This window comes from Salmo trutta, chromosome 9 (genome assembly GCF_901001165.1).
Source record: "Salmo trutta chromosome 9, fSalTru1.1, whole genome shotgun sequence".
Taxonomy (NCBI): domain Eukaryota; kingdom Metazoa; phylum Chordata; class Actinopteri; order Salmoniformes; family Salmonidae; genus Salmo; species Salmo trutta.
This window is the reverse complement of record NC_042965.1, coordinates 34,951,062-34,977,174: the sequence shown is the minus strand read 5'-3', so window position 1 is coordinate 34,977,174 and position 26,113 is coordinate 34,951,062. Positions and strand designations below refer to the sequence as shown.

Sequence of the window (26,113 nt, the reverse complement as noted above, 5' to 3'; positions counted from 1 at the left end):
CTCTGCAGTTCGTCTCAAGATTTGTCAGGTTGGATTGGGAGCGTCGCTGCACAGCTATTTTCAGGTCTTTTCAGAGATGTTCAATCGGGTTCACTGGCCACTCTACCATAAAGGCCTGATTGGTGGAGTGCTGCAGACATGGTTGTCCTTCTGGAAGGTTCTCCCATCTCCACAGAGGAACTCTGGAGCTCTGTCAGAGTGACTGTCGGGTTCTTGGTCATCTCCCTGACCAAGGCCGTTTTCCTCCGTTTGCTCAGTTTGGCTGGGCGGACAGCTCTAGGAAGAGTCTTGGTGGTTCCAAACTTCTTCAATTTAAGAATGATGGAGGCCATTGTGTTCTTGGGGACCTTCAATGCTGCAGACATTTTTTGGTACCCTTCCCCAGATCTCGACACAATCCTGTCTCGGAGCACTACGGACAATTCCTTCGACCTCGTGGCTTGGTTTTTGCTCTGACATGCACTGTCAACTGTGGGACCTTATATAGACAGATGTTTGCCTTTCCAAATCATGTCCAATCAATGGAATTTACCACAGGTGGTCTCCAATCAAGTTATAGAAACATTTCAAGGATGACCAATGGAAACAGGATGCACATGAGCATCATTTCGAGTCTCATAGCAATGGGTCTGAATACTTGTGTAAATAAGGCACTTCTGTTTTTTTATTTTTAATACATTTCTAAAAATGTAGTTGCTTAGTTATTATGGGTTATTGTTTGTAGCTTGATGAGGAAAAATAATTTTTAATCAATTTTAGAATAAGGCTGTAATGTAACAAAATGTGAAAAAGTCAATGGGTCTGAATACTTTCCGAATGCACTGTATGTAACTCTAAATTGGATGAGGTAATTTTACACATGGGTCAAGTAGAATTAGGGTTCTATTCAATCCGTATCACGGAAATTCAGCATTACAGCATAAAATGAAATTTAAAGGCAATGTTCCCGCGTTAGCAGAAACTGCATTTACGGCAGACACTACCGATGTCGGTTCAATAGGAAACTACCATTTCATTTCTGTCATGCAATCTGTAACGTTTCATCGATACAGACTGAATAGAGCCCTTAGTTCTTACCCTACTATTGTGACTTTTTTTTGTTTATTGGAACAAAAATATGTATTATCAATTCCAAACTAATGGATGATTTATGTTGCTTTAATGTCTTTGAAGCAGTGCGTTTGAAGAGTCATGTAAAATTAACAGAGATGAGACAAAATGAGTGGAGGGTGTTTTCTGTCATTATCACAGACATGCTGAGTCGGAGGAGAGGAGACCATTCTCTTGTGTCCTTAGGCACCACAGGGCAGTATGCTGCCAACGGACACCTTCTCCCCTTTACATCTCCTCAGTCCTGCCTCACACTCGCTCAGCGTCTGGGTAGCACTGTCAGCCTCAGCCCCCAGAAGGACAAACAGACTCAACCCTGGGTCTGAGCACTCAACCCTGTCCTCACAGCGACACCTGTTTGTTTGTCCTGTTAGAAGGAGACAAGGAAAATAGGACAAGGAAAATGTCCTTGGTGCAGTTTGCGCACACACACACACACACACATATGGGAACACCAACGCACACATATGCACACACACGCTCATTCACACGCGCGTGCCCATGTAGGCACACACACAAAAAAACTGAAGTGTTGAGTTGTACCATCACAGGTCTCACACAGCTGGCAGTCAGTCGGTGCAGGGTGAAGTTGTGTGGGTTGGCCACTGGCAGGCGCTGTCCTCTGTCAAGTTGTAGCACACTGCAGGGCGTGTATCTCGCACACGCTCAGTCTGTCTTTTCTTTCATTTTTATTAAGGAATAGTTGTGTTTTAAGTCCTGTTTATAAGATTTTATCATTTTATTAACCCAAGATGGCAAAGCTTGGTCATATTTTCTTTTTAGACGTAAAAAACGTAAATTAAACAGGAGTTGTTCAATTTGATAAACTCTTTGGTTAGTGTCAGTTGACAATATAAAAAATAATAATAAATAACTCTCCGGACAGAATTTCAAGTAGGACTCATTAAAAGAATAACCTTATCCCACTATTGTCACAAAACCAAAATTAGTCACACACATTTGGGGTCTCTTCCAAGCAAATGAAAACACAGTTCGTAAAAAAATTAAAATAAAATGTTTTTCCTCTCCTGATGGTCAAGATTTGAACTTGTGGAGGCTGAGCTGATCTTATATCTGTGTCTAAGGGAATATTATAGAATTTATCATAGTTAAAGCATAGATCATAGTTAGAATATGCAGTCAAAAGGTGCCACAAAGGTTGGTAAAACTTACGCGCAATCATAAGCCATTTTACAGATAAATTCGTTTTCTGCGAGTTTCTCCCATGGTTTGCATTGCACTGCTGGGCCATCAAGGAGATTGAGCATTTTTGGTGCTGGATTCATAAAGGAAAGAAGAAAAAAAGACTATATTTAATTTTAATTTTCCGAGGGGAGAGAATACCATAAGGTAAAAGTTGCAGAATGGATACATCTCCAGAGTGATGGAACTGGGTATGGTGTTTGTGAAATGCAGCTGAATCAAGGGAACCTACCCTGGTGATGGTATGTGATGGTATTGGGGTTCGGTGACCCAGAGGATCTCTGTGTGTCCCACTATGTGTGTCCCCTCAGGGTAGGACAGAGGGATCATTTCTCCTATGTCATAGGTGGGCTCGCAGTGGGAGCCTGTGACATCATTTTGAAGGGATGGGACATGACACCTGGAGCATGGCAGAAGATGAGGAAACAATCATAATGATGGGTGTATGTTTGTGTGTGTGTGTGTGTGTGTGCTGTCGTCATTGAAGCACAACTTACTGTTGAACTGTTTGGGAGCTGTGCTCCATGTCTGATCACCAGTGTACTCTGAGATTCTAATTCCAATCAGATGGCAGCCCTCCATACAGGTGTATTAAATCTTACTGTCCACCAAATACACATCTTTTGGATCCTGTGTTTAACAGCATAAGTGATGGTCAAACACAGTCAAACTTTCTAGATTGTGATATCTACTAATGGAGGAACTTACAACAACTGCATTATAATAAACAGACTGAAACGACTACATGGTAGACTAGGGTGTTGTACAAGCTTTTGGAGCCAGCCCAGTGCAAATACATGGTGATTTGTTCATTCAGTTGTGTTAGTTCGAGTTTAGAGCAAACGTCTATATGCCCTGTAGCTTTGCTTTATCTTGGCCAGCTCGCTGTTGTAAATGAGAACTTGTTCTCAACTAGCTTACTTGGTTAAATAAATGTGAAATAAATAAAAATATAAAAAGCTCTCCAGCAGCAACACTGAAGGACACAGGCAGTAGTATAGTGGCTCTCTGTCCATCCATTCTTACCACGACATAGCCATTAGGGAGAGGAGGTGTGCTTCCAAAGGTCTCTCGAGGTGTGAGGGTCAGGGCAAAGCACTGAGGCTCCATGGTCCTGGAAGTAAACAAACAAGTAAACAAACAAACAAGCAAGCAGGCGTACACCAAACAGACGTTCAGTAAGGTAACAGCAGGGTAATATGAAGGCTGAATTAATAGAAGACAGCAATGTGTTGCTCCTGCTACGCTTTTCCAACACTGTCTGTTAGCGCTTGCCTGATTAGCACTTTGGCCTGCAGAAGTACTTTGTGAAAGATGCTATGTATACAGTCCATGTCATGTATTTGTTGTATTGTGTTCATGTTTAAAGTCTTATCACTAAAGTCAACAGAAGCTGCAATAATTCTGACAGGATGTATTGCATGTCTCGGTTGCTATGGCAGCCTGCCGTCACCCTGGCCTACCCGTTGCAGTGATGGCAGCCTCTCTGAGGGGCATGAGTACTGCATGTGCGGGTTCGTAACCTCTGACTTCCAGAGCAGTAAGTCCAGCCAGACCAGCAGGACCAGCTGCCATGGATCACCCCTTAGGGAGGGAGGGAAATAATGGTTGAATGTAGGGTTGTGGTGAACGAAACAAGGAGAGTGAAAGGGGAAGGAAGGATGGAGAGAGAGAGAGGTTATGCATATATCTGTATGTGAATGTACAGTATGTCTGCAAGCACCCAGAAATAAATACACAAATACCGTCATCTGGAGTATCCACACGACATGTAAAATGTTACCTACCCTCTACCTCCTTCCCCTTCTCACAGCCCAGTGTGTACCAGGTTTACAGATGTATTTACACTCATCCCCCTCTATCACCACCAGGCTGTTGTTCCTGCAGGGCTGGCAGAAGCAAGGGTGCCTTTCATCCAGGTACTGCTCTATGGCCGTCTTCAGATGGAGCCTATTCACCCCAGCACACTGCACCTCCCTTACCAGCTCATACAGAGGTCTCATCTGGAAACATGCACACCACACACAACATGGGACGAGTAATATAGCAAGTGTTTTCCCCAGCTTTTTTTACTCTACCTTTGTATGTAATTAACTATTTTTTCCTCAAGCAATGATGCCAATAATCTTCCAAACAAACCGAAAACATTCCCAGAACATTAGCTAAGATTCCCATTAAATTCACTAAAATGTTGTACACAACATCTGTAACAACCACCACAGAACATTCCACAAAAGTTCTTATTAGGTTTCCAGGAAATAACACAATGTACCAGTAATGTTTTCCCAGCAAACCAAAATTGGTCTGTGAAAGTTCACAGAACATTTGTTAGGTTGTGGCAAATGTTCTCATAACACAAAAACTGTTCAGTAGTGCTGATGATTATACAAGGTTTGTATGAAACATTCTGCTGATGTTGCAAGACCGTTCCCAGAACACATTTAGTCTGTTCTTTAACTTCTATGGGCTAGGTGGGACGTGACCGTCCCACCTGCGGGACACACTATTCAACAGCCAGTGAAATAGCATGGCGCGAAATACAAAACAGCAAAAATCTCATAATTTCATTTTCTCAAACAATCAACTATTTTACACCATTTTAAAGATAAACTTCTCGTTAATCTAACCACATTGTCTGATTTCAAAAAGGCTTTACGGCGAACACATAAAATTAGATTATGTTAGGACATAAACTTCACAAGAAAAACCACACAGCAATTTTCCAAGCAAGGACATGCATCACAAAAACCAAAAATACAGCTAAAGTATTCACTAACCTTTGATGATCTTCGTCAGATGGCACTCATAGGACTTCATGTTACACAATACATGTATGTTTTGCTCAATAAAGTTCATATTTATATCCAAAAACCCCATTTTACATTGGCGCGTGATGTTCAGAAAATGTATTCCCACCAAAACATCAGGTGAATGTGCACATCAATTTACAAAAATACTCATCATAAACGTTGATAAAATGTACAACAGTTATTGAAAGAATTATAGATATACTTCTCCTTAATGCAACCGCTGTGTCCGATTTTAAAATAGCTTTACGGAGAAAGCACATTTTTCAATATTCTCAACCATCAAAGCAAGCTATACAGATACCCGCCAAGTTCTGGAGTCATCTAAACTCAGAATTAGTATTAGAAATATTCTCTTACCTTTGCTGATCTTCTTCAGAATGCACTACCAGGGCTCCTACTTCCACAAGAAATGTTATTTTTGTTCGAAATACCCAGAGATGAAAAGTAAAATTGTTCCATTACCGTTCGTATAAACATGTGAAACGTTGTTTACAATCAATCCTTAGGGTCTTTTTAACATAAAATGTAGATAATATTCCAACCGGACAATAGCGTATTCATTCAAGAAGAAAAAGAAGGAGGGGCATGCTGGCGGGCTCGCACATCACCAAGTCCTTTGTCCTCAGGCAGTCCACTCATTGACTGAGCTCCTATTTTCTGCCCAGTAACAGGAGAAGGATGAAACACATTTCTAAAGGCTGTTGACAGCCAATGGAAGCCTTAGGAAGTGCAACGTGACCCCACAGACACTGTAGTTTCGATAGGGATTCAAAAGAGGAACTACAATTCTCAGATTTCCCACTTCCTGGTTGGATTTTTCTCAGGTTTTTGCCTGCCATATGAGTTCTGTTATACTCACAGACATCATTCAAACAGTTTTGGAAACTTCAGAGTATTTTCTATCCACATCTACTAATAATATGCAAATATGTGACTCTGGGCCCGAGTATTAGGCAGTTTACTCTGGGCACGCCTTTCATCCAAAAATGAAAATACTGCCCCCTATACCTTAAAAAGTTAAAGGTTCCCAGAATGTTTAATTGGGTTGTGGGAACAGTCTGGTGGGAACATTGTAGGGACATCACAAAAGGTGTTCCCAAAACACACAAAAAACGGTCCAGTTGTGCGGCTGATTATACAATGTTTCTTCTAGGGTGCAAAAAACATTCACTTGATGTTACAAGAATGCTACCAGAACACATTTAGTCTGTTCTTTTAAGGTTCCCAGGATGTTTACACTTTTTTGGTTACTACATGATTGCAGATGTGTTATTTCATAGTTTTGATGTCTTCGCTATTCTTCTAGAATGTAGAAAATAGTGCAAATAAAGAAAAACCCTGGAATGAGTAGGTGTGTCCAAACTTTTTACTGGTACTGTAGGTAGGGATAAAGCTGCTAGTCCAACTGTGGTTAGTCCAACGTCAGCATCCTGTTGCTCTCTGATAGCTATTGAACTCTACCGTGCAAATATACCATGTGTTATAGGGAAATACTTCACTCTCTAGAATCCCCTTCAAGCCAGTCAGAAACACGTATTCAACAATGCCATGGTATAAATACAGGGATTCCAATGCAGTAGACACTTTAGCTGCAGCTCATACAGTTACATTACATGTAACTTTCACCATTACTTTGGTATCCAGCCAAACGCTAGAATCAAACTATACTATATAAAGGTGGGTTCCAAGGACTTCAAAAAGCTCTGATGGTCATTATTAAACCATTATTATATACTTACTTTTTTAAAGTCTTGTTCACCATCTGTTGTGGGGCACCATGCTCCAACCCACTGCCATTGGGGCTAGCATTGTAACCAACAGAGATGACGTGTTCAGTCATGGCACTCTGTTACTCCCACTACTACTGTATGTCACTAGAATGATACGTCTGAGGTGTCTATATTAGGACAGCCTCGGTCTCAGCTGGAGCTGATCCAGTCTCAGCAGGAGTTGCCTGAGTTGTCTCACCCATCTGTTTCTCTGTTTCTTGGTCGATGCTGAGTAAGGCGTGGAAGAGTTCGCCCAGAGTCCCCTCAGACAGGTAATGGGTTTCAAACCTTTTCACCACTGTCCTATAGCTGGCGTAGTCGTACACGGTGGGGAACGTGGCCAGAACCTTCCAGAACCTTCTCAGAAATAGAACGGTATCCTCTGGCATTGTTCTGGAACTGAGCCAACTCCACGTCATTCTTTACCACTAACAGGTGGTTCTTCTATGCAGCAAAAAAACAACAATAGGCTACTTTTAACACAGTTTTCAAAAATGTAATTATCATCTCTGGATGAAGAGAGGTGTGAGAGGAGAAAACAATGAATATCAAGTAAATAGTGGAAAATTAAATAAAACGTAACCCTTGGTAGAAGTAGACCACTATAATACAGGTCAGGTCACTCTTGACAGCCCCCTCTACTCCACCTCGCTGAAAAACATTTTAGTGTTCATTTCCTTCAATTCTACACATTTTGCCATGGGACATAGAGAAAATGTTGCAGTTTTAAAGCAAATCTAAACAAAACACATCACTGAGTACCACTCTCCATATTTTCAAGAATGGTGGTGACTGCATGATGTTAGGGGTATGCTTGTCATCTTCAAGGACTAGGGAGTTTGTTAAGATACAAAGAAACGGAATAGAGCTAAGCGCAGGCAAAATCCTAGAGGAACACCTGGTTCAGTCTGCTTTCCAAAAGTCATTGGAAGACAAATTCAGCAGGACAATAACCTAAAACATAAGGCCAAATATACACTTGAGTTGCTTACCGAGATGACATTGATGTTCCTTAGTGGCCTAATTATAGTTTGACTTAAATCTGGTTGAAAAGCTATGGCAAGACTTTAAAATGGTTGTCTAGCAATGATCAACAGCCAACTTGACAGAGCTTGAAGAATTTTGTGCAAATATTGTACAATCCAGGTGTGCAAAGCTCTTAGAGACTTACTCAGAAATACTCACAGCTTAATCATGACCTAATGTTATTCTAACATGTATTGACTCAGCGGTGTGAATACTTATGTACATGAGATATTTCTGTAATACATTTTCAATAAATGTGCAACAATTTCTAAAAATATGGTTTCACTTTGTTATTATGGGGTATTATGTGAGCTGGTGAGGAAAATCATCTATTTAATCCATTTTCAATTTAGGCTGTAACAACAAAATGTTGTATGAACACTTTCTGAAGGTACTGTATACCACAACATTGGTTGCCATTCATGAATCAAAGCATGACTTTAGTGGAGCTCACGGTCATGACGTCTGATGATTGGTTTGGTTCCTTACCTGTGTTTTAGTGCAGCCGTCACACTCTGACCACTTGCCATATGATCCCCAGTGGCAATGCACCGTTTCCACACAATTATTGGGTGAGAAGAGAGGAGATGGGAGGAGATGGGAGGAGAGGAGAGGAGAGGAGGAATGCTGCGGTTAAATTCTATTTACTTAGTGTATTTTACAATTCTTTCAAATAGTCTGAGTCTAAGGATTCTATCAGATCCATGCTCGCCGACATCCACAGTGGTTGTTTTGGCTGTGTCGGAGGAGCTCCTTTTGTTAGCTTATCATGGACACACCCGACTTTATAATCTGACAAATCCCATGCAGCCGCGTTAGAAGTTCAAACACTGGAATGCCTGCTCTAATTGTCTTCACCTTGATTAGACTGATCTGTCGCTGTCCCAAGATATAAACCCCCCCATCCAAATTAACATCTAAACATGCATTAGCCTGCACTTTCTATCTCCATTTTGATAATAAGGAAGGGAGTGGTTTGTAATGTGGATAACAAGGAAGGGAGCAGTTAGTAACGTGGATAACAAGGAAGGGAGCGGTTTGTAACGTGGGTAATAAGGAAGGGAGCGGTTTGTAATGTGGATAACAAGGAAGGGAGCGGTTTGTAATGTGGATAACAAGGAAGGGAGCGGTTTGTAACGTGGGTAATAAGGAAGGGAGTGGTTTGAACTTGTATCGCGGATAATAAGGACGGAAGTGGTTTGTAATGTGGATAACAAGGAAGGGAGCGGTTTGTAATGTGGATAACAAGGAAGGGAGCGGTTTGTAACGTGGGTAATAAGGAAGGGAGTGGTTTGAACTTGTATCGCGGATAATAAGGACGGAAGTGGTTTGTAATGCGGATAACAAGGAAGGGAGTGGTTTGTGTCACACAAGAGCAGCCGCATAAATTTGACAGCTTCTGCCGCACTTACACTACCACCTCCAAGACATCAGCTATGAGGATGTCTGCCAACGCGGGTTAATGCTCCATCTGATTGAATTGAAGTCTAAAGACTATACAGCACAACTGTTTTGAACCACTTGATTAATAGTAGAAATCATCTGAGTATATTAAGAGGTAAGTAGGGAATGAATGTGAATCATCTTACCTTCATGGTGAGAGTGTACATGAGCTCTCTGTGGCTGTGGACATTTCAAAGTATTATATAGTTCAGTGTCTCTCTCCCGCGCACACACACACACACACACACACACACACACACACACACACAAAGTATGTGACCCCTTCCTGCTAAAGGGTCAGATAATTGCGGGAAGAGATTATTCTAAATAACTTTTTTTTCCTTCCAAGAAACCAGAATGTTTCTTTTTACTGTGTGGGACTGTCACGGTTGTCGTAGGGTAAAGTGGACCAAGACGCAGCGGGGAAATGTGCACTCATCTTCTTTTATTTAAACGGACAAAGAAGGTAAACCAAAATAAACACGTACACAACGACTAATAACAGGCCGGTAAGGCAACAAAGCTATACCAAGCACAATCTCCCACAAATACTAAAACAAACACATACCTATATATAGGACCCTCAATCAGAGGCAACTAGAAAACACCTGCCTCCAATTGAGAGTCCAATCCCCAATTCACTAAACATAGAAATACAAAGAAATAGACTAAACATAGAAATACATAAACATAGACCAGTGCCCAAAACCCGGAATAATAAATCAAACACACCACTAAACACACAACCACCCCGAACCACATAAAGCAAATACCCTCTGCCACGTCCTGACCAAACTAGAATAACAAATAACCCCTATTACTGGTCAGGACGTGACAGGGACAGAAAGCGAGAGATATATTACATTAGAGAAGGAGAACATACATTACTGTTTGACTGTTCTTCTGCCAAAACTACTCTCGTTGTGACCCTACAATAATACAATTACTTTCTAAAACAGAAACAGTCAAAAGGGATTTTCTCTTGTCTCCTCTTTTACTACCTATCTGCAGCGATCGTCTCCTCTTTTGCTCCCTATCTGCAGTGATTGTTTCCTCTTTTGCTCCCTATCAGCTGTGATCGTCTCCTCTTTTGCTTCCTATCTGCACTGATCTGAAAGAGAAGAGTAGCTGAAAGGCCTATGTGGCATCGATATGAGTCAGAAACAGTTATTTTAGTGTCAACATTTACTACAAAGTGTAAATAGGTTAATTTTGGTCATAAAGTCAGTATCGTCCATAACAGAGATTTGTAAGGAATCTAGGGTACAATAACAGTTTTCTTTGTGTTGGGTTTATTTAAATACTGCCCACAGGTCCACAGCTGGCAGCACCCAAGAAATCATCAATTCGGAGTGCAGTTGCACGCGACCTTATTGTAATTACCAACATATGGGTGCGGAACACATACTGACCGTGGAAAATTCAGTTTGACTTTGGATATCCATGGGGTTAGTTAGACCATCAGTAAAGACTATTAGTAAATTACACAATGTACATGGGACAACATTTGTACATTTCAATAGCTCCCAATTTCAATTACTTAAAAACCTGAAACAAATTATTAATTGTATAAATTCATATAAAAATAAGCATATAATGACAAAGTAAAAGTGTTCAACATGAAAATATTGACCCATTTACATGGTGTAATTTATTCAGGGTCCCTAACTAGCCCTGGAGATAGGCTATCCAAAGTCAAACCAACTCTGTTTGCCACAGTCGCACACCAGCAGGCTGAAGCTAATTGGTGAAATGATGAGTGACTGTAACTGTGTACTGTTCTGGCAGAGTGAATGTACAAGCGCTTCCCATGTGCGAACAAACACTCAAGAGACACACACATCAAAGCACGCCTCCAAGACCTAAATGTCATTCTCAGTCGCATTTCCTAATGAAGAGGACTGAAACTGAGGCTACATCAGTCTGTTCAGCACCCCTTTAAAGCTGGAATCCATAGCAGTGAAACTGCCACGTCCGTTTGCGTTATTACATCAACAAAGACATTACTTCAAAACACAAACTTAGGTTTTTTGCTCTCTGACATCATTGCACATCATTGGAGGTGCAATAGAACAGCAGAGCATAGAGCCCCACAGTGGAAGTGTCATAATACCCATAAAACTAAGCGGTCAAACAGGGAAATGGTTCCAATAGTTTTTCAGCCATTCATTTTTCCCAAAGGGGATTTTAGAAACACTTAAAATAAAGACTATGTTTCGTGTAGGCTTACCCTGTCGTGACGTTTTGATAACCATCTAAATCGCTCTCGGACAAGGTGACTTTTATCCCTATATTCAGCTCTATTTACTCTCAGATCAGAAAATGGTCATTACCGTCAAAGTAGATATCATTCAAAACTACAAATCCCAGCAAGTTCCTGCACGTTCTCTCTCGCTGAAACCTTTCCTAACAGGTATTGTGTCAATTTAAACTTGCACAAGACAGTTCACAGAATTGGCCATTTAAAGAAATGTAGGCAATTTATTAATTACTACATATTGATAACATTAGTTAATTAAATAGTTAAATTCTTACCTTTGCCTCAATTCGACAGTCTCGTCCAGATCATCATGGCATTTGTAGTTCTTTATGATAGCCAAATTTTCAGCTAATTAGCATTTCATTTCACGTTCATGAAAGCTACTTAAATGTCCTAGTTTAACTAGTACACATTAAGGCTTACTCCTGCCTTAATCTAAGCCCCGTCTGTGAAACCGGCCCTAAAAGTATTTGGTTTTAAATATACTTAAGTATCAAAAGTACATTTAAAATGTAACATTTCTTATATTAAGCAAACTAGATGGCACAATATTCTTGTTTTTTTTATTTACAGTTAGCCAAGGGCACACTCCAACAGTCAGACATCATTTACAAATGATGCATTAGTGAGTCCGCCAGATCAGAGGCATGAGGGATGGACAGGGTGGTTCTGTTGATAAGTGTGTGAATTGGACTGTTTTCTGTCCTGCTAAGCATTCAAAAAGTAATGAGTACTTTTGGGTGTCAGGGAAAATTGAAGGAGTACAAAGTACATTATTTTCTTTAGGAATGTAGTGAAGTTCATTATGTCAAAAATATAAATAGTAAAGTACAGATACCCCAAAAAACTACTTAAGTAGTACTTTAAAGTATTTTTACTTAATGGGTATCATGACTCATACTGTGGTACTCTATTCACTAAGAATAGTTTTTACCACGATGCAGGATGCTCCTTTGCCCAATTTCATAAACAAAACAAAAACAATAAGAAATGCGCCTGCCTGGGGCAAACAGCTGGATCTCAGCTTTAAAGCAATATGGAGGATGTCTAGTAGGTGTTTCACCTTACCAGTTCTCAGTTGTCAGTGCAGACAAGGGAAAGAACAAAGATAGGTAGAAGTTTTACACTTTTACTCGACAATAGTCCAACTGTACGTGCCTGGCTGCATTTTCTGCCTGAGATAAGCAATACACTCTGCAAAACACTAGGGGGCAACAGAGAGCTGTTTCACCCTCACATGTCTGGCACTACCGGCACCTCCAACAATTACAGTAAGCTGGATCAAGTATGTATGTGACAAAGTAGACTTTTTTGATTTGTGTTGTTGTTGTTGACGTCTGTAGGAAGTCCTGCTGTGTATGATGAAACACAAAGCTCTCTCTGCAGGGCTGTTATTAGTCTGCTGACCAAAAATAGAATTTAGCAGATAATGGTGACAAGGTGGTGGCTAAGGAGACGTAGACATACACATAGACACACACGTAGGCATGCAGGCACTCACCCACGCACACACACACACACACACACGCACACGCACACACGCACACGCACACACGCACACACACGCACACACACGCACGCACACACACACACGCACACGCACACACACGCATAACATAGTTACCAAATCCTACCTTCTATTTGAAAAACTGATATTTACTCATGTTGAAGGAGAACATATCCTGATATAGTTTGGATCCACAGAGAAACCCAGGATGGACCCTCTGCTGTTTATGCAGGGAGCGTAATGTTTAAATGTGAGGAAACTACATCCACTTATAATTGTTGACATCCATCAGCTGTCAGTGTGTCCCTGAAGGCAGAGGGAGCTAACAGGTCTGTATGCATATCTAGCCCCTGCAGGCTGCCAGTGTAATGGATGGTCTGAATAAGCAGGTGGAAACTATGTAACCCTCCACTGGAATATGAAACTCCTCCAGTGAAATATGAAACTCCTCCACTAGAATATGAAAGTCATATTTGTCTGACTAGGGATGTGAATGTATCCCCTCTGGATGACCACCTGTCTGTCTGTCTGTCTGTCTGTCTGTCTGTCTGTCTGTCTGTCTGTCTGTCTGTCTGTCTGTCTGTCTGTCTGTCTGTCTGTCTGTCTGTCTGCTGCCATTACACTGTAACTGGTTCAGGGTTATTGTTAGGTTAGAGTTAGAGTTAGGGTTGTGGCTAGGGTTAGGATTGAGTTTGGGAGTAGACATGAAGCTGTTCTGGTTAGCCCAAAAAATGAACTCTAACTCTCTGAATTCCCAATGCAACCCCAGAAAGTGTTGTGTGTAATGTGACCCATGCCTGGGCTAAGTAGAGTGTTTGCAACGCTCTCAGCCAGCAAACCATGTCTTCCATTAAAGCTGATCTCTGGGTTCGATTGCCCTTTCAAAGAGTCATCTAAGACTGCCATCTGGCCTGCGTAGGCCTGCTGAGGCAATTGCCTTCTGCTTTGAGGATGTGATGAATATAATTTAAATGTGTTTCTCAGGCTTGAGCGTTTTTGTGTTTTATCATTGTTATTATATATTATATACAGTGCATTCGGAAAGTACTTAGACCCCTTCCATTTTTTCACATTTTGTTACATATTTTATTTAAAAATGTATCAATTTTTTTTTTCTCATCAGTCTACACGCAATACTCCATAATGACAAAGCGAAAACAGGTTTTTAGAAAATGTTGCTAATTTATATCAAATAAAAAACAGAAATACCTTATTTACATAAGTATTCAGATCCATTGCTATGAGACTCGAAATTGAGCTCAGGTGCATCCTGTTTCCATTGATCATCCTTGAGATGCTTTTACAACTTGATTGAAATCCACATGTGGTAAATTCAATTGGTCGCACATGATTTGCAAAGGCACACACCTGTCTATATAAGGTCCCACAGTTGACAGTGCATGTCAGAGCAAAAACCAAGCCTAAGGTCAAAGGAATTCTCTGTAGAGCTCCGAGACAGGATTATGTCGAGATCTGGGGACGCGTACCAAAAAATGTCTGCAGCATTGAAGGTCTCCAAGAACACAGTGGTCTCCATCATTCTTAAATGGAAGAAGTTTGGAACCACCAAGACTCTTCCTAGAACTGGCCGCCCGGCCAAACTGAGCAATCGGGGCAGAAGGGCCTTGGTCAGGGAGGTGACCAAGAACCTGATGGTCACTCTAACAGAGCTCCAGAGTGCCTCTGTCAAGATGTGAGTACCTTGCAGAAGGACAACCATCTCTGCAGCACTCCACCAATGAGGCCTTCATTCCTCAGTAAAAGGCACATGACAGGCCGCTTGGAGTTTGCCAAAATGCACCTAAAGGACTCTCAGACCATGAGAAACAAGTTTCTCTGAGAACCAAGATTGAACTCTGTGGCCTGAATGCCAAGCATCATGTCTGGAGGAAACCTGGCACCATCACTACAGTGAAGCATGGTGGTGGCAGCATCATGCTGTTTTTCAGCAGGAGGGACTGGGAGACTAGTCAGGATCGAGGGAAAGATTAACGGAGCAAAGTACAGAGAGATCCTTGACGAAAACCTGCTCCAGAGCACTCAGGACCCCAGACTGGGTCAAAGGTTCACCTTCCAACAGGACAACGACCAAAAGTACCCAGCCAAGATAATGCAGGAGTGGCATCAGGACAAGTCTCCGATTGTCCTTGAGTGGCCCAGCCAGAGCCTGGACTTGAACCCGATCAAACATCTCTGGAAAAACCTGAAAATAGCTGTGCAGCGATGCTCCCCATACAACCTGACAGAGCTTGAGAGGATCTCCGCCGAAGAATGGGTGAAACTCCCCAAATGCAGGTGTGCCAAACTTGTAGCGTCATACCCAAGAAGACTCAAGGCCGTAATCGCTGCCAAAGGTGCTTCAACAAATTACTGAGTAAAGGGTCTGAATACTTATGTAAATGTGATATTTCAGTGTTCTATTTTTAATAAATTAGCAAAATTGTATAAAATCTGTTTCTGCTTTTTTCATTATGGGGTATTGCGTGTAGATTGATGAGGGGAAAAAATTATTTAATACATTTTAGAATAAGGCTGTAAACTAAGAAAACGCGGAAAAAGTCAAGGGATCTGAATAATTGCCGAAGGCACTATATATTTATATGTATTATTATTAGTTGTATTATATATACAGTACGTGATAAAAGTTTTAGAACACCTACTCATTCAAGGGTGTTTCTTTATTTTTACTATTTTCTACATTGTAGAATAATGGTGAAGACATCAAAACAATGAAAGAACACATATGAATTCATGTAGTAACAAAAAAAGTGTTAAACAAATCAAAATATATTTTATATTTGAGATTCTTCAAATATCCACCCTTTTTCTGGATGACAGCTTTGCACACTCTTGGCATTCTCTATCAGCATTTTTTTAAATATTTTTTTTACAAATAATAGAGGATTCTTATTTTTCCAGATTTAGGCCTGGATTCAATTAGATCAAGCGTTATCTGGCGATAGAATAGCGGATGTTTTGGTGGTGTCATGTTGGAGTCATCAAATCGGTGAGCACCCGTTCTTGCGATCATTGTCACGAAGCCATACCAGTCCCTTCTGCGTTAGAAGCCCAGAACGAGAAAGTGTATGCTATATAGAAATAATTACGCTCAAACTGAAAAATCATAAAACAAAATAATGAGGGTTTCTATCGTCATAATGGAGGTGTAGATCTGACATTCCACTGTTCAAAGTTGTAAACAAGACTGAATGGGATTTCTGTTAATGTGGCTATGTGCAGCCAATGGCAACGTCCGCTTTTGATATAACGCCGTCCTCGCCAAGACAACCTATGTGGATGTCAGCTAAAGCGAAGCTGATTTAATAGAGTCCTTAGTTATCCTCTCTCTGCAAAGACAAAGACCACAACCTGAAAGTCAGAGTAAAGTTGTGAGCAGCTTTATATTTCTGTTAGTCTCATCTCAGTGGTGGAGTGGATTCATTCCAGAGATAACGCTACAAAGCTCCAGGTTTGAATCCCTGCATGTGACTTTCAAGAAAATACTGTGAAACTATGTTTGTATAATCAATGTCTAATAAACTGTCAAATAATAAATAATTGCCATATGTGTTTCTACATGAATTGTCAAACATCGTAAATCCTCAACAGTAAGCTAACACATAAACGGAACCTCCATGGACTGAGTGTTTTGTGCACCCCGATACAAACATTGTAAGAATGTCATCACAACTGGACATATTTTGTGTTTTGGGAACCTATATATCTTAATGTCCCCACACTGTTCCCACAGGACTTATGACATATTTTGGGAACTTTAACATTTCAGAAATAAATATGTTCTATGACATTTCTGCAGCATTAGGGGAATGTTATGTGCACCTAATACAAACATTGTCAGCACAATTGGACATATTTTGTGTTTTGAGAACCTATATCTTGTAATGTCCCCACACTATTCTCACAACATAATGAAATGTTTTGGGAACTTTAACATTCTTGCAACATCAGAGGAATGTTTTATATTACCCTAATACCAACATTGTATAATCATAAACACAACAGGACAGATATGTTATTATATCTTTTGGGGGGTATTTTCTAAGCTACACCTTTCCCACAATGAAATTAAATGTTCTTAGTTCATTCACAGAACCAGTTTTGGTTTGCTGGGTTCCCTATTTCATCCTCTACTATCCTCCACTTTCATTCTCCTCCTTCTCCTCCTTCTCCTCCTTCTCCTCATTCTCCTCATTCTCCTCCTTCTCCTCCTTCTCCTCCTTCTCATTCTCCTCATTCTCCTCCTTCTCCTCCTTCTCCTCCTTCTCCTCCTTCTCATTCCTCCTCTTTCTTTTTGTACTTTTTCCTGCTCTTTTTCATTTTCCTCCCTTTTTCAGTCTATATCCTCCTTTTATTCTAGACTGGTTCTCTCATTCCCCCTCTTCTAATAAAAGCTCCGCCCAACATGTTTTAGTCTCCTTCATCCCTTGCAACCATCACCCTTCTCACTCTCACTCACTTATTTTAATACCTCGGCTCAAGGGAGGATCTCCTGCCCCCACTTTCACATTAGAAAAAAGGACATGGATTACCTGTGACGGAGAGGTTGGATTAACGTAGGTATCCGACGGAAATATGATATATGATGGCGCCAGAGGGGAGGGCTGCTGTTTTATGGGCTCTTAACCAACCATGCTATTTTGTTTATTTTTTTCGCATTGTTTGTAACTTATTTTGTACATAATATTGCTGCTACCGTCTCTTATGACTAAAAAGAGCTTCTGGACATCAGAACAGCGATTACTCACCTCGAATTGGACAAATAATTTTTCTTTAATGAGTCGGATGGGAAGGATATACACCAAACACCCGAACAGGCTCTCATCCCTGCCATTCGCTGGAGAAAGAAACTGAGATTTTGCGGAAAGAGATCGGGGTGCCTTGTGAGGATCAGGCGACAAGTGTATAAGAACTGACGCTGGATTAGTGAAGCAGGTATGGAGAGTGAACATTTAATATAGCACAGACATGGAACAGGACAGGAACAGCTTCAGAACCAGGTAACACAACAACATATGACAATTAATGCAGAAGAGTGGAACAGAACTGGGGAACAGACAGATATAGGGGAGGTAATAACACAGGTGATTGAGTCCAGCTGAGTCCAATGAATCGCTGATGCGCGTGACGAGGTAAGCTGGTGTGCGTAATGATGGTGGCAGGAGTGCCTTCGAGCGCCAGGGAGGGAGAGCGGGAGCAAGCGTGACAGAGTGGCTAATCTGCCTTTGCCATCCGTACTGCTAGCTAACGTTCAATCGCTGGAAAATAAATGGGACGAACTGAAAGCACATATATCTTACCAAGGGGACATTAAAAACTGTAATATCTTATGTTTCACCGAGTCGTGGCTGAACAACAAAATGAATAACATACAGCTGGTGGGTTATACACTCTATCGGCAGGATAGAACAGCAGGATCTGGTAAGACACGGGGCGGGGGCCTATGCATATTTTGTAAACAACAGCTGGTGCACGATATCTAAGGAAGTCTCGAGGTTTTGCTCGCCTGAGGTGTGCCAGCTCATGTTTTATAATCTACTTTTTGAGTCTATAATACCAACATATTTCAAGTAGACCACCATAGTCCCTGTGCCCAAGAAACCCTAGACCCACTCCAATTTGCATACCGCCCCAACAGATCCACAGTTGATGCAATCTCTATTGAGCTCCACACTGCCCTTTCACACCTAGACAAAATAAACACCTATTTGAAAATGCTATTCATTGACTTCAGCTCAGCGTTCAACACCATAGTGCCCTCAAAGCTCAGCACTAACCTAAGGACCCTGGGACTAAACACCTCCCTCTGCAACTGGATTCTGGACTTCCTGACGGGCTGCGCCCGGGTGGTAAGGGTAGGTAACAACACATCCGCTACACTGATTCTCAACACAGGGGCCCCTCAGGGGTGTGTGCTCAGTCCCCTCCTGTACTCCCTGTTCACTCATGACTGCACGGCCAGGCACGACTCCAACACTATCATTACGTTTGCCGATGACACAGCAGTGGTAGGCCTGATCATCGACAACGACGAGACAGCCTATAGAGAGGAGGTCAAAGACCGTGTGGTGCAAGGACAACAACCTCTCCCTCATCGTGATCAAGACAAAGGAGATGATCATCGACTACAGGAAAAGGAGGACCGAGCACAACCCCATTTCTAATTGATGGGGCTGTAGTGGAGCAGGTTGAGAGCTTCAAGTTTCTTGGCATCCACATCACCAACAAACTAACATGGTCCAAGCACACTAATACAGTTGTGAAGAGGGCACGACAAAACATATTCCCCCTCAGGAGACTGAAAAAATGTGGCATGGGTCCTCAGATCCTCAAAAGGTTTTAGAGCTGCATCATCGAGAGCATCCTGACGGGTTTCATCACTGCCTGGTATGGCAACTGCTCGGGCCTCCGACTGCAAGGCATTACAGAGGGAAGCTCTGCCATCCAGGACCTCTATACCAGGTGGTGTCAGAGAAAGGCCCTAAACATTGGCAAAGACTCCAGCCACCCTAGTCATAGACTGTTCTCTCTGCTACCGCACGGCAAGCAGTACCGGAGCGCCAAGCCTAGGTCCATGAGGCTTCTAAACAGCATCTACCCCCAAGCCATAAGACTCCTGAACATGTAATCCAATGGCTACCCGGACTATTTGCTTTGCCCCCCCCCCCCCTTCTACGCTGCTGATACTCTCTATTATCTATAGATAGTCATTTTAATAACTCTACGTACATGTGCATATTACCTAAATGATCCCTACACACGTGCCCCCGCACATTGACTCTGTACCGGTACCCTCTGTATATAGCCCCGCTATTGTTATTTACTGCTGCTCTTTAATTATTTGTTATTCTTAAAACGGCATTGTTGGTTAAGGGATTGTAAGTATTTCACTGTAAGGTCTACTACACCTGTTGCATTCGGCGCATGTGACAAAAACAATTTCATTTGATTTGAAACCTAACATCCATTTTAATATCGTCCTCCAGTGAAGGTTAGATATGACTTCACCAAAAATCACAGATGATCATGTGACATGTCTACCCTTTCACTCAAGTTGTAAGTGTTACAGTACAGGAGAGGTAAATTTACCTTGTGAACTGAAACTCCCTTGTTTCCTTTAACAGTACACTATTAGAAAAAAGGGTTCCAGAATGTTTTTTTAGCTGTCCTGATAGGAGATCACTTTTTGGTTCCAGGTAGAACCCTTTTGGGTTCCATGTTGAATTCTCTTTGGAAAGGGTTCTACTTGGAACTGAAAAGGGTTCTTCAAAATGTTTTCCTATGGGGACAGCCGAAGAACCTTTTAAGGTTATAGATAACCTTTATTTCTAAGAGTGTATGGCTGCTGACAAGTGAAGGGACTGGATTGGTCCTCACTTCTGGTAACACAGCATAACCCTGCACAGCTTCATTACTGAGAACAGGCAGTACTGAAAGGGCTATATTTAGAAATAGAGAGATTAAGAAACACACACACATGCACGCACAAACACATACATTTACATGCACACACACACACATACACACACACAACCAGTGCCAGTGCAATGGTAAACAAACAGGACTCTGTCTGCTAGGAGTAAATATTCATTAGTGCTTGATAAACATACCTGGATGCCATCGGATGGGTACGGCGGAGTGAAGGTTAGAGGAAACACAACACAATAACAAGATCACATCATGCACCTCTCCTGGTCACCCTGGTAACCAGCTAGCATGGTCCCTGGAGGCTCTTTTGAGTAGGTGGAAAGTCAATGTAAATATTGAGACATGCATATGACTTGAACAATTTAATTATAAGAAGTGAGAGTCAATCACTCAGCTCAGACATCCACCACCAATGTGAAGTAGCGAAAATAGCACCATTGAGCAGTGGTAGTCATTGCGCATCTGGCCCGCGATCCCTTAATTTGCGGCTCGCGGTGATTTTCCTATTCATCATACATGACAACGATACAGTTTCATTTCACTGTGTTTAATGCAGGCCTGAATCACTTAATGGAATACATCTATTGTTCCCTAGACGGCAGATAGGTGGCAGTATAGCGCAGCAGTTGAACAGAAAGGCCGAAATAGAACGTTTGTCAAAATAGAACAACTGCTCAGCTACAGCGACTGACACATATCAGTTGCTACTAGGTAATTTTGGATCGATTTATTGTAAAAAAGAAACGTATATCTATTGACAATGAGGGGGAAGAACTAGAGAACAACGTGACAGCTATGAACAAACAACCACCGGAGAACCAGGAACATCAGGAAGATGGCGGCTGGGAAATGCAGCTAGCTAACGTGGCTAATGTTGCTCCGGTGGCTAAGAGAAGGATATGGTTGATTCAAGAAGAACACAAAGTTTCAAGAGAAATGGACAGACAAGTATTTTTTTGTACTGCATGCTGGGACTAGCTCACTTATTTGCCAGATGGCAGTCAGCTGTTGAAAACGAGCAAATTTAGATTGACATTTCCAGTCACACTATGCCCACTTTGACAAAACATATCCGCCACAAAGCAACCTCAGAAACAACAAAATAGCGCAACTCAAAGGACAACAACAAATGATGGACAGATCTAGCACGGTCGCAGAGAAAACGACAGAGGCAACATCTGAGATTGCTTGGATACTCGCAAAAACAAGGCCTCAGCCGAAATATTGTATGCTGATTTCACAAACAAGGAAGCTATTTTAAAGCAAATTAAGGGACTGCAACTCTCAGACTCGACCATAAGATGCGTAGAAGACATTGGCGAGGACATCGGTAAGCAACTGATTACTGGCATATCTGGGGTGCTGTGTTTTAGTTTTGCGCTTGACGAAAGCACTGATGTAAGTGACATTGCCCAATTATGTGTTTGGGGAACTTTTATGTTTGCTGCTCCTTCAGGGACAAACACAAGGAGAGGATATTCTGAAAGTTATTAGATTTTTTTGCTGATAAAAATATTGACTGGTCAAATCTGGCATCTGTGTGCACTGATGGTGCCCCAAACATGTGAGGGAAGGAGAAGGGACTAATAAGCCTGATGAGAAAGAGAGAGGATATTCCCAAATGTGTTACGTTTCATTGTATCATTCATCAAGAAGCACTTGTGGCTAAACTCAAAGACTGTGACTTACAGAATGTGATGCAGGAAGTTGTGCGCGTGGTGAACATTATTATTGTGAGGTCACTGAATCACTGGCAGTTCCGCGAGTTGCTGTTGGAATACCAGACAGAATTCGGTGACTTGATATTTCACAATGAGATGAGATGGCTGTCTCGTTGGCTACGTTTCGGAAAGATTTCTCTCTCTCCTCCCTCAAATCTGTGAATTTGTTGCAAGCAAGGGGAGAGAGGAGCCAGAGTTGGATGATCCACAGTGGATATTAAAGCTGGCTTTGTTAACGGACATCACCTGCCATCTGAACACAGTGAATCTCCAGCTCCAATAGAAAGCTAAAACTATGGGCAAAATTCTGCGTGTGGTCACAGCATCTCAAAATAATATCACCACACTGTTCATACCTGATAGACAGTTTGTTCTTTTCCCAAAACTCGGCGCAGTCACCACATCCAACCCAGACATACTAAAACATTTTAGCTGTGATGCAGAGGTGCGTGTGTTGGAAGAGTTGAAGTTGGAGTTTGAGTCAAGGTTCAAGGATATCATGGAGTACAAGGAGTTTTTCCAACTTCATTGAGAACCCCTTTCATGTGCCAGTGTCATCTCTGACCCCAGTCATCACAGCCTTCTACTGACCGTAATGGAATAGAGAGTGAGATAGTGGAGCTGCTGGCAAATTACACATGGCAAGGTGAACTAAGATCAGGTGTTACCCATTTCTGGAGCCTTGTGTCAGACACAGAGTATCCACTTCTGAAGCAGTGTTTGCAAAAGGTGACCATTTTTTGTCAACGCTTATTCATGTGAAGCAACATATTCAACAATGAACATTGAGAAACAAAAACAGAGAAACAGACTGCCCAATGCACACTTGGATTGCCACAGACTATACATTTAGAATTAATTCATTCAAGGAGCAGAAGGGACATTTTCGCTCATCCAACTACTGAGGTAACCCTTAATATGGGTCTTATACATGTGATGAACCTATTTGACGTGTGCATGCATACATTTGTGATGTGCTGCACATCAAATCAATTTCATGTGCTCTATTGCTCTGAATTTGTTCTTAATTGCTAAAATTGGAAGAAAAAGTACAACAAATGAAAGATCTATGGGGCCCTCTGAAAGATTATCTCCAACCAAATTGGTCGCCTTACAAAAAATTGTGAGTAACACTGCCATAGAGAGTCATATAGACATATAGCTTTATTTGATTGGGCATCACTCACTCATTGTAACACACAAGGTTTGGTCTTTACAACAATTTTACAGCGATCGACTTATCACAAGTAAAAGAACAGAAAGGCAATGACTGCAATATGGATGAAGTAGAATTATGTCAACACTGGATGACTTATAAAGTAAACACATGTAGTTTTATTTTTCTACTGTGCATTTCAAGTTTATTACATAGGTATATGTAGGTCTCTCAGAGTCAAAGTGAAACATATACTTTGTCCAAAAAATAGGTAAAATTATTTAGTTATTGAATGTCCTAAGTCTGGTCGTGTTTAACTGTTGCAGTGCAAACAACTCAAGTAGTTATAGTCAGGTCATCCAAAATCAATGAATCCACTGAGAGACAAGCAATATATTTACAAATATCTTTTGATTCATGCACATAGTTAATTAGTAACAAAAAAATAGTTTTACTGTCAGACAAAACATGTATTGGCCATATATTTGTTAAAACAGATTTCTTGTGAACAATTCTTGGCATTGATTTTCATTTACAATTAAATGGTCGTAAATCCATTGCACTTACACTATATACAAGCTTTTCACATGATATAAAATATAATTTAAGATTAAATCATAATGAAGTCATTGGCACATATAATAGTATGAAAATGTTCACAACTCTTTGAACAATACACAAAACCCACACACTTAAACAATCTCTCCCTCACTCCCTTTCTCTCTGTCTGTCTCTTTCTCAAATAAAAACAGAACTGAAGAAAGTTGGAAATGATCCATTTACGCACAAGACACACACATTTACATATTCAAAAAGGTAACATTTTTCTTTTTTAGTTCACATTAATCATAAAAGTTTACATAAATATTTCCTCAAAGAATACATTCTCTGTAAAAGATGCAACAATAATCTTAATAGTTGTTTTTTGGAGAAATGAGGGAAAGCGTTTGATACATATGCAATTATGTTCTTGCTTGCATAATGTGTAATAGAACTTTAAGCAAAAACAAAGTGATACAGGTTTTATTCTTTCATTCTTCACTATGCTGCAAGTGCCACTTCAAATATCATTTGCCTTCCTCGATGAGCATTTACAGTTTGTCCCAAATAGGTGCAAATCATGGGAAATATCTTTCTACTAGATGGAATGCAAAAAAAGCAGGCAAACACCTGAATAGAAGTAGAGCAACAGATAGTTAATCTATTCTAATATAATCAATTCTATATAAATGAATGAACACAAGGATGAGATGAGCTCACCGTCTACACATCTTTCAAAACAGAAGAAAAGGTCAATGATTTACAAGAAGATGAACTAATGTGCAGGGAGAAGGCAACAATATATGTACTGTGATGACTGGAACCATTCTGAGACAAAATAGTCCGAATATCCTAGTTTTGACCTTCTAAAGAGGTCAGAAAACTTTTGCTCTGCAAAATTCAATTGTGGCAACTTAAGTGAATTGTGTATGCCAAGTAAGTTTAGTATGCCAAGTACGTTTGTATGCCATATGTTAGTAGTTGACATGTGAATCAGGTTGACGACCATAAGCTGTATTACTTGCACCAATGAAGATGAGTTTTGATGAAGGTTGACCATCACGGTCACTAAAATACGAACAACATTTATGGTTGTAGAATACGCTAATAAGCTAGTCTTAGCCTCACAAGAAGTGGAAAGGCCAGGAACACGTGCTTGTGGGATCAGAGGATAGAAGCAGTTATCGTTACAGCAGATATGAAGTGAAGCAAAGCGAAGTGTCATTAAAAAACAATTGCCCTTTTAACACCCCAGAAAATATAAAACCAAAGGTTTCTCTCACCGAGCAATCAAGTCCATTCTCCCTCCTCTTTCTCTTCTCCTCCCCTCCCTCCCTTCCTTTCTCTACCTCTCCCTCCCTCCCTCCACCCTCCTTTCTCCACCACTACCTTCCTTTCTCCACCTCTCCCCCCACCTCAGCCCCCTCCCTCTACCTTCCTTTCTCCACCCCCCCCCCATCTCTGCCTCCCTCCCCGCTCGCGCCCTCCCTCCCGCCCTCTCTCTGTCAACTATTGTAGCCCTAGAAGAGTCAGAGGACCGCCTCTCTTCCTAAAAATGAACACCAAAGAGAAAGAGCGAGAGAGCGAGCGTAGCCCCACATGGCTGAGGATTGAACTCTAAACCACCCTGTCGGTCAGTCTCAGGTGGCGTTTTCTTCCTCATCTTCCATATGGTAGTTGAGAGTGATGACAGCACTGACGAAGTCTCCCAGCTCTACGAAGTCAGCTGTGATGATGTTGATGCCGCTCTCTCCCGGCCTCTGGGCCCGGATCCACAACATCATACTTGGAAGAGCCCTGCAGTGGAAAACATGCATCACACACCTGCATCACTGTCTTTTGTGAATTCTAAGTGTTATACTTAGCCACTGAAAAGGATGGGGGTAAGGAGAGAGAGAGACTTTCCTCAGGTGGGTTCAGAGGTGGCTGTTTTGTTTTGAGTGGTTTTGATGTCTCATGTCAGAGTCACTGTTTTTTTTGGGGGGGGGGGTGTATGCCATTTGGATTTCAAGTTACAGTGCATTCGGAAAGAATTCAGTCCCTTGAGTTTTTCCACATTTTGTTACGTTAGAGAAAACATATTGGGTGAAAAGCCAAAATGTGCAGTTTTGGCAGCGAGATA

General features: G+C 41.3%; 1 protein-coding gene and 1 pseudogene across 1 annotated transcript in view; both read right to left on the bottom strand.

Moving 5' to 3' along the window:
• Positions 1-1,292: 1,292 nt before the first annotated feature.
• LOC115199659 (complement component C7-like) lies at positions 1,293-7,281 on the bottom strand (annotated as a pseudogene).
• An 18,211-nt stretch (positions 7,282-25,492) lies between these two features.
• The window catches only part of LOC115200465 (PI-PLC X domain-containing protein 3), a 70,510-nt gene continuing 69,889 nt past the window's right edge, over positions 25,493-26,113 (bottom strand). The window contains exon 6 of the mRNA XM_029763560.1: positions 25,493-25,788. Coding sequence (XP_029619420.1) covers positions 25,632-25,788 — 157 coding nt within the window. The 3' untranslated portion in view covers positions 25,493-25,631. The remainder of the gene's footprint in view (positions 25,789-26,113) is intronic.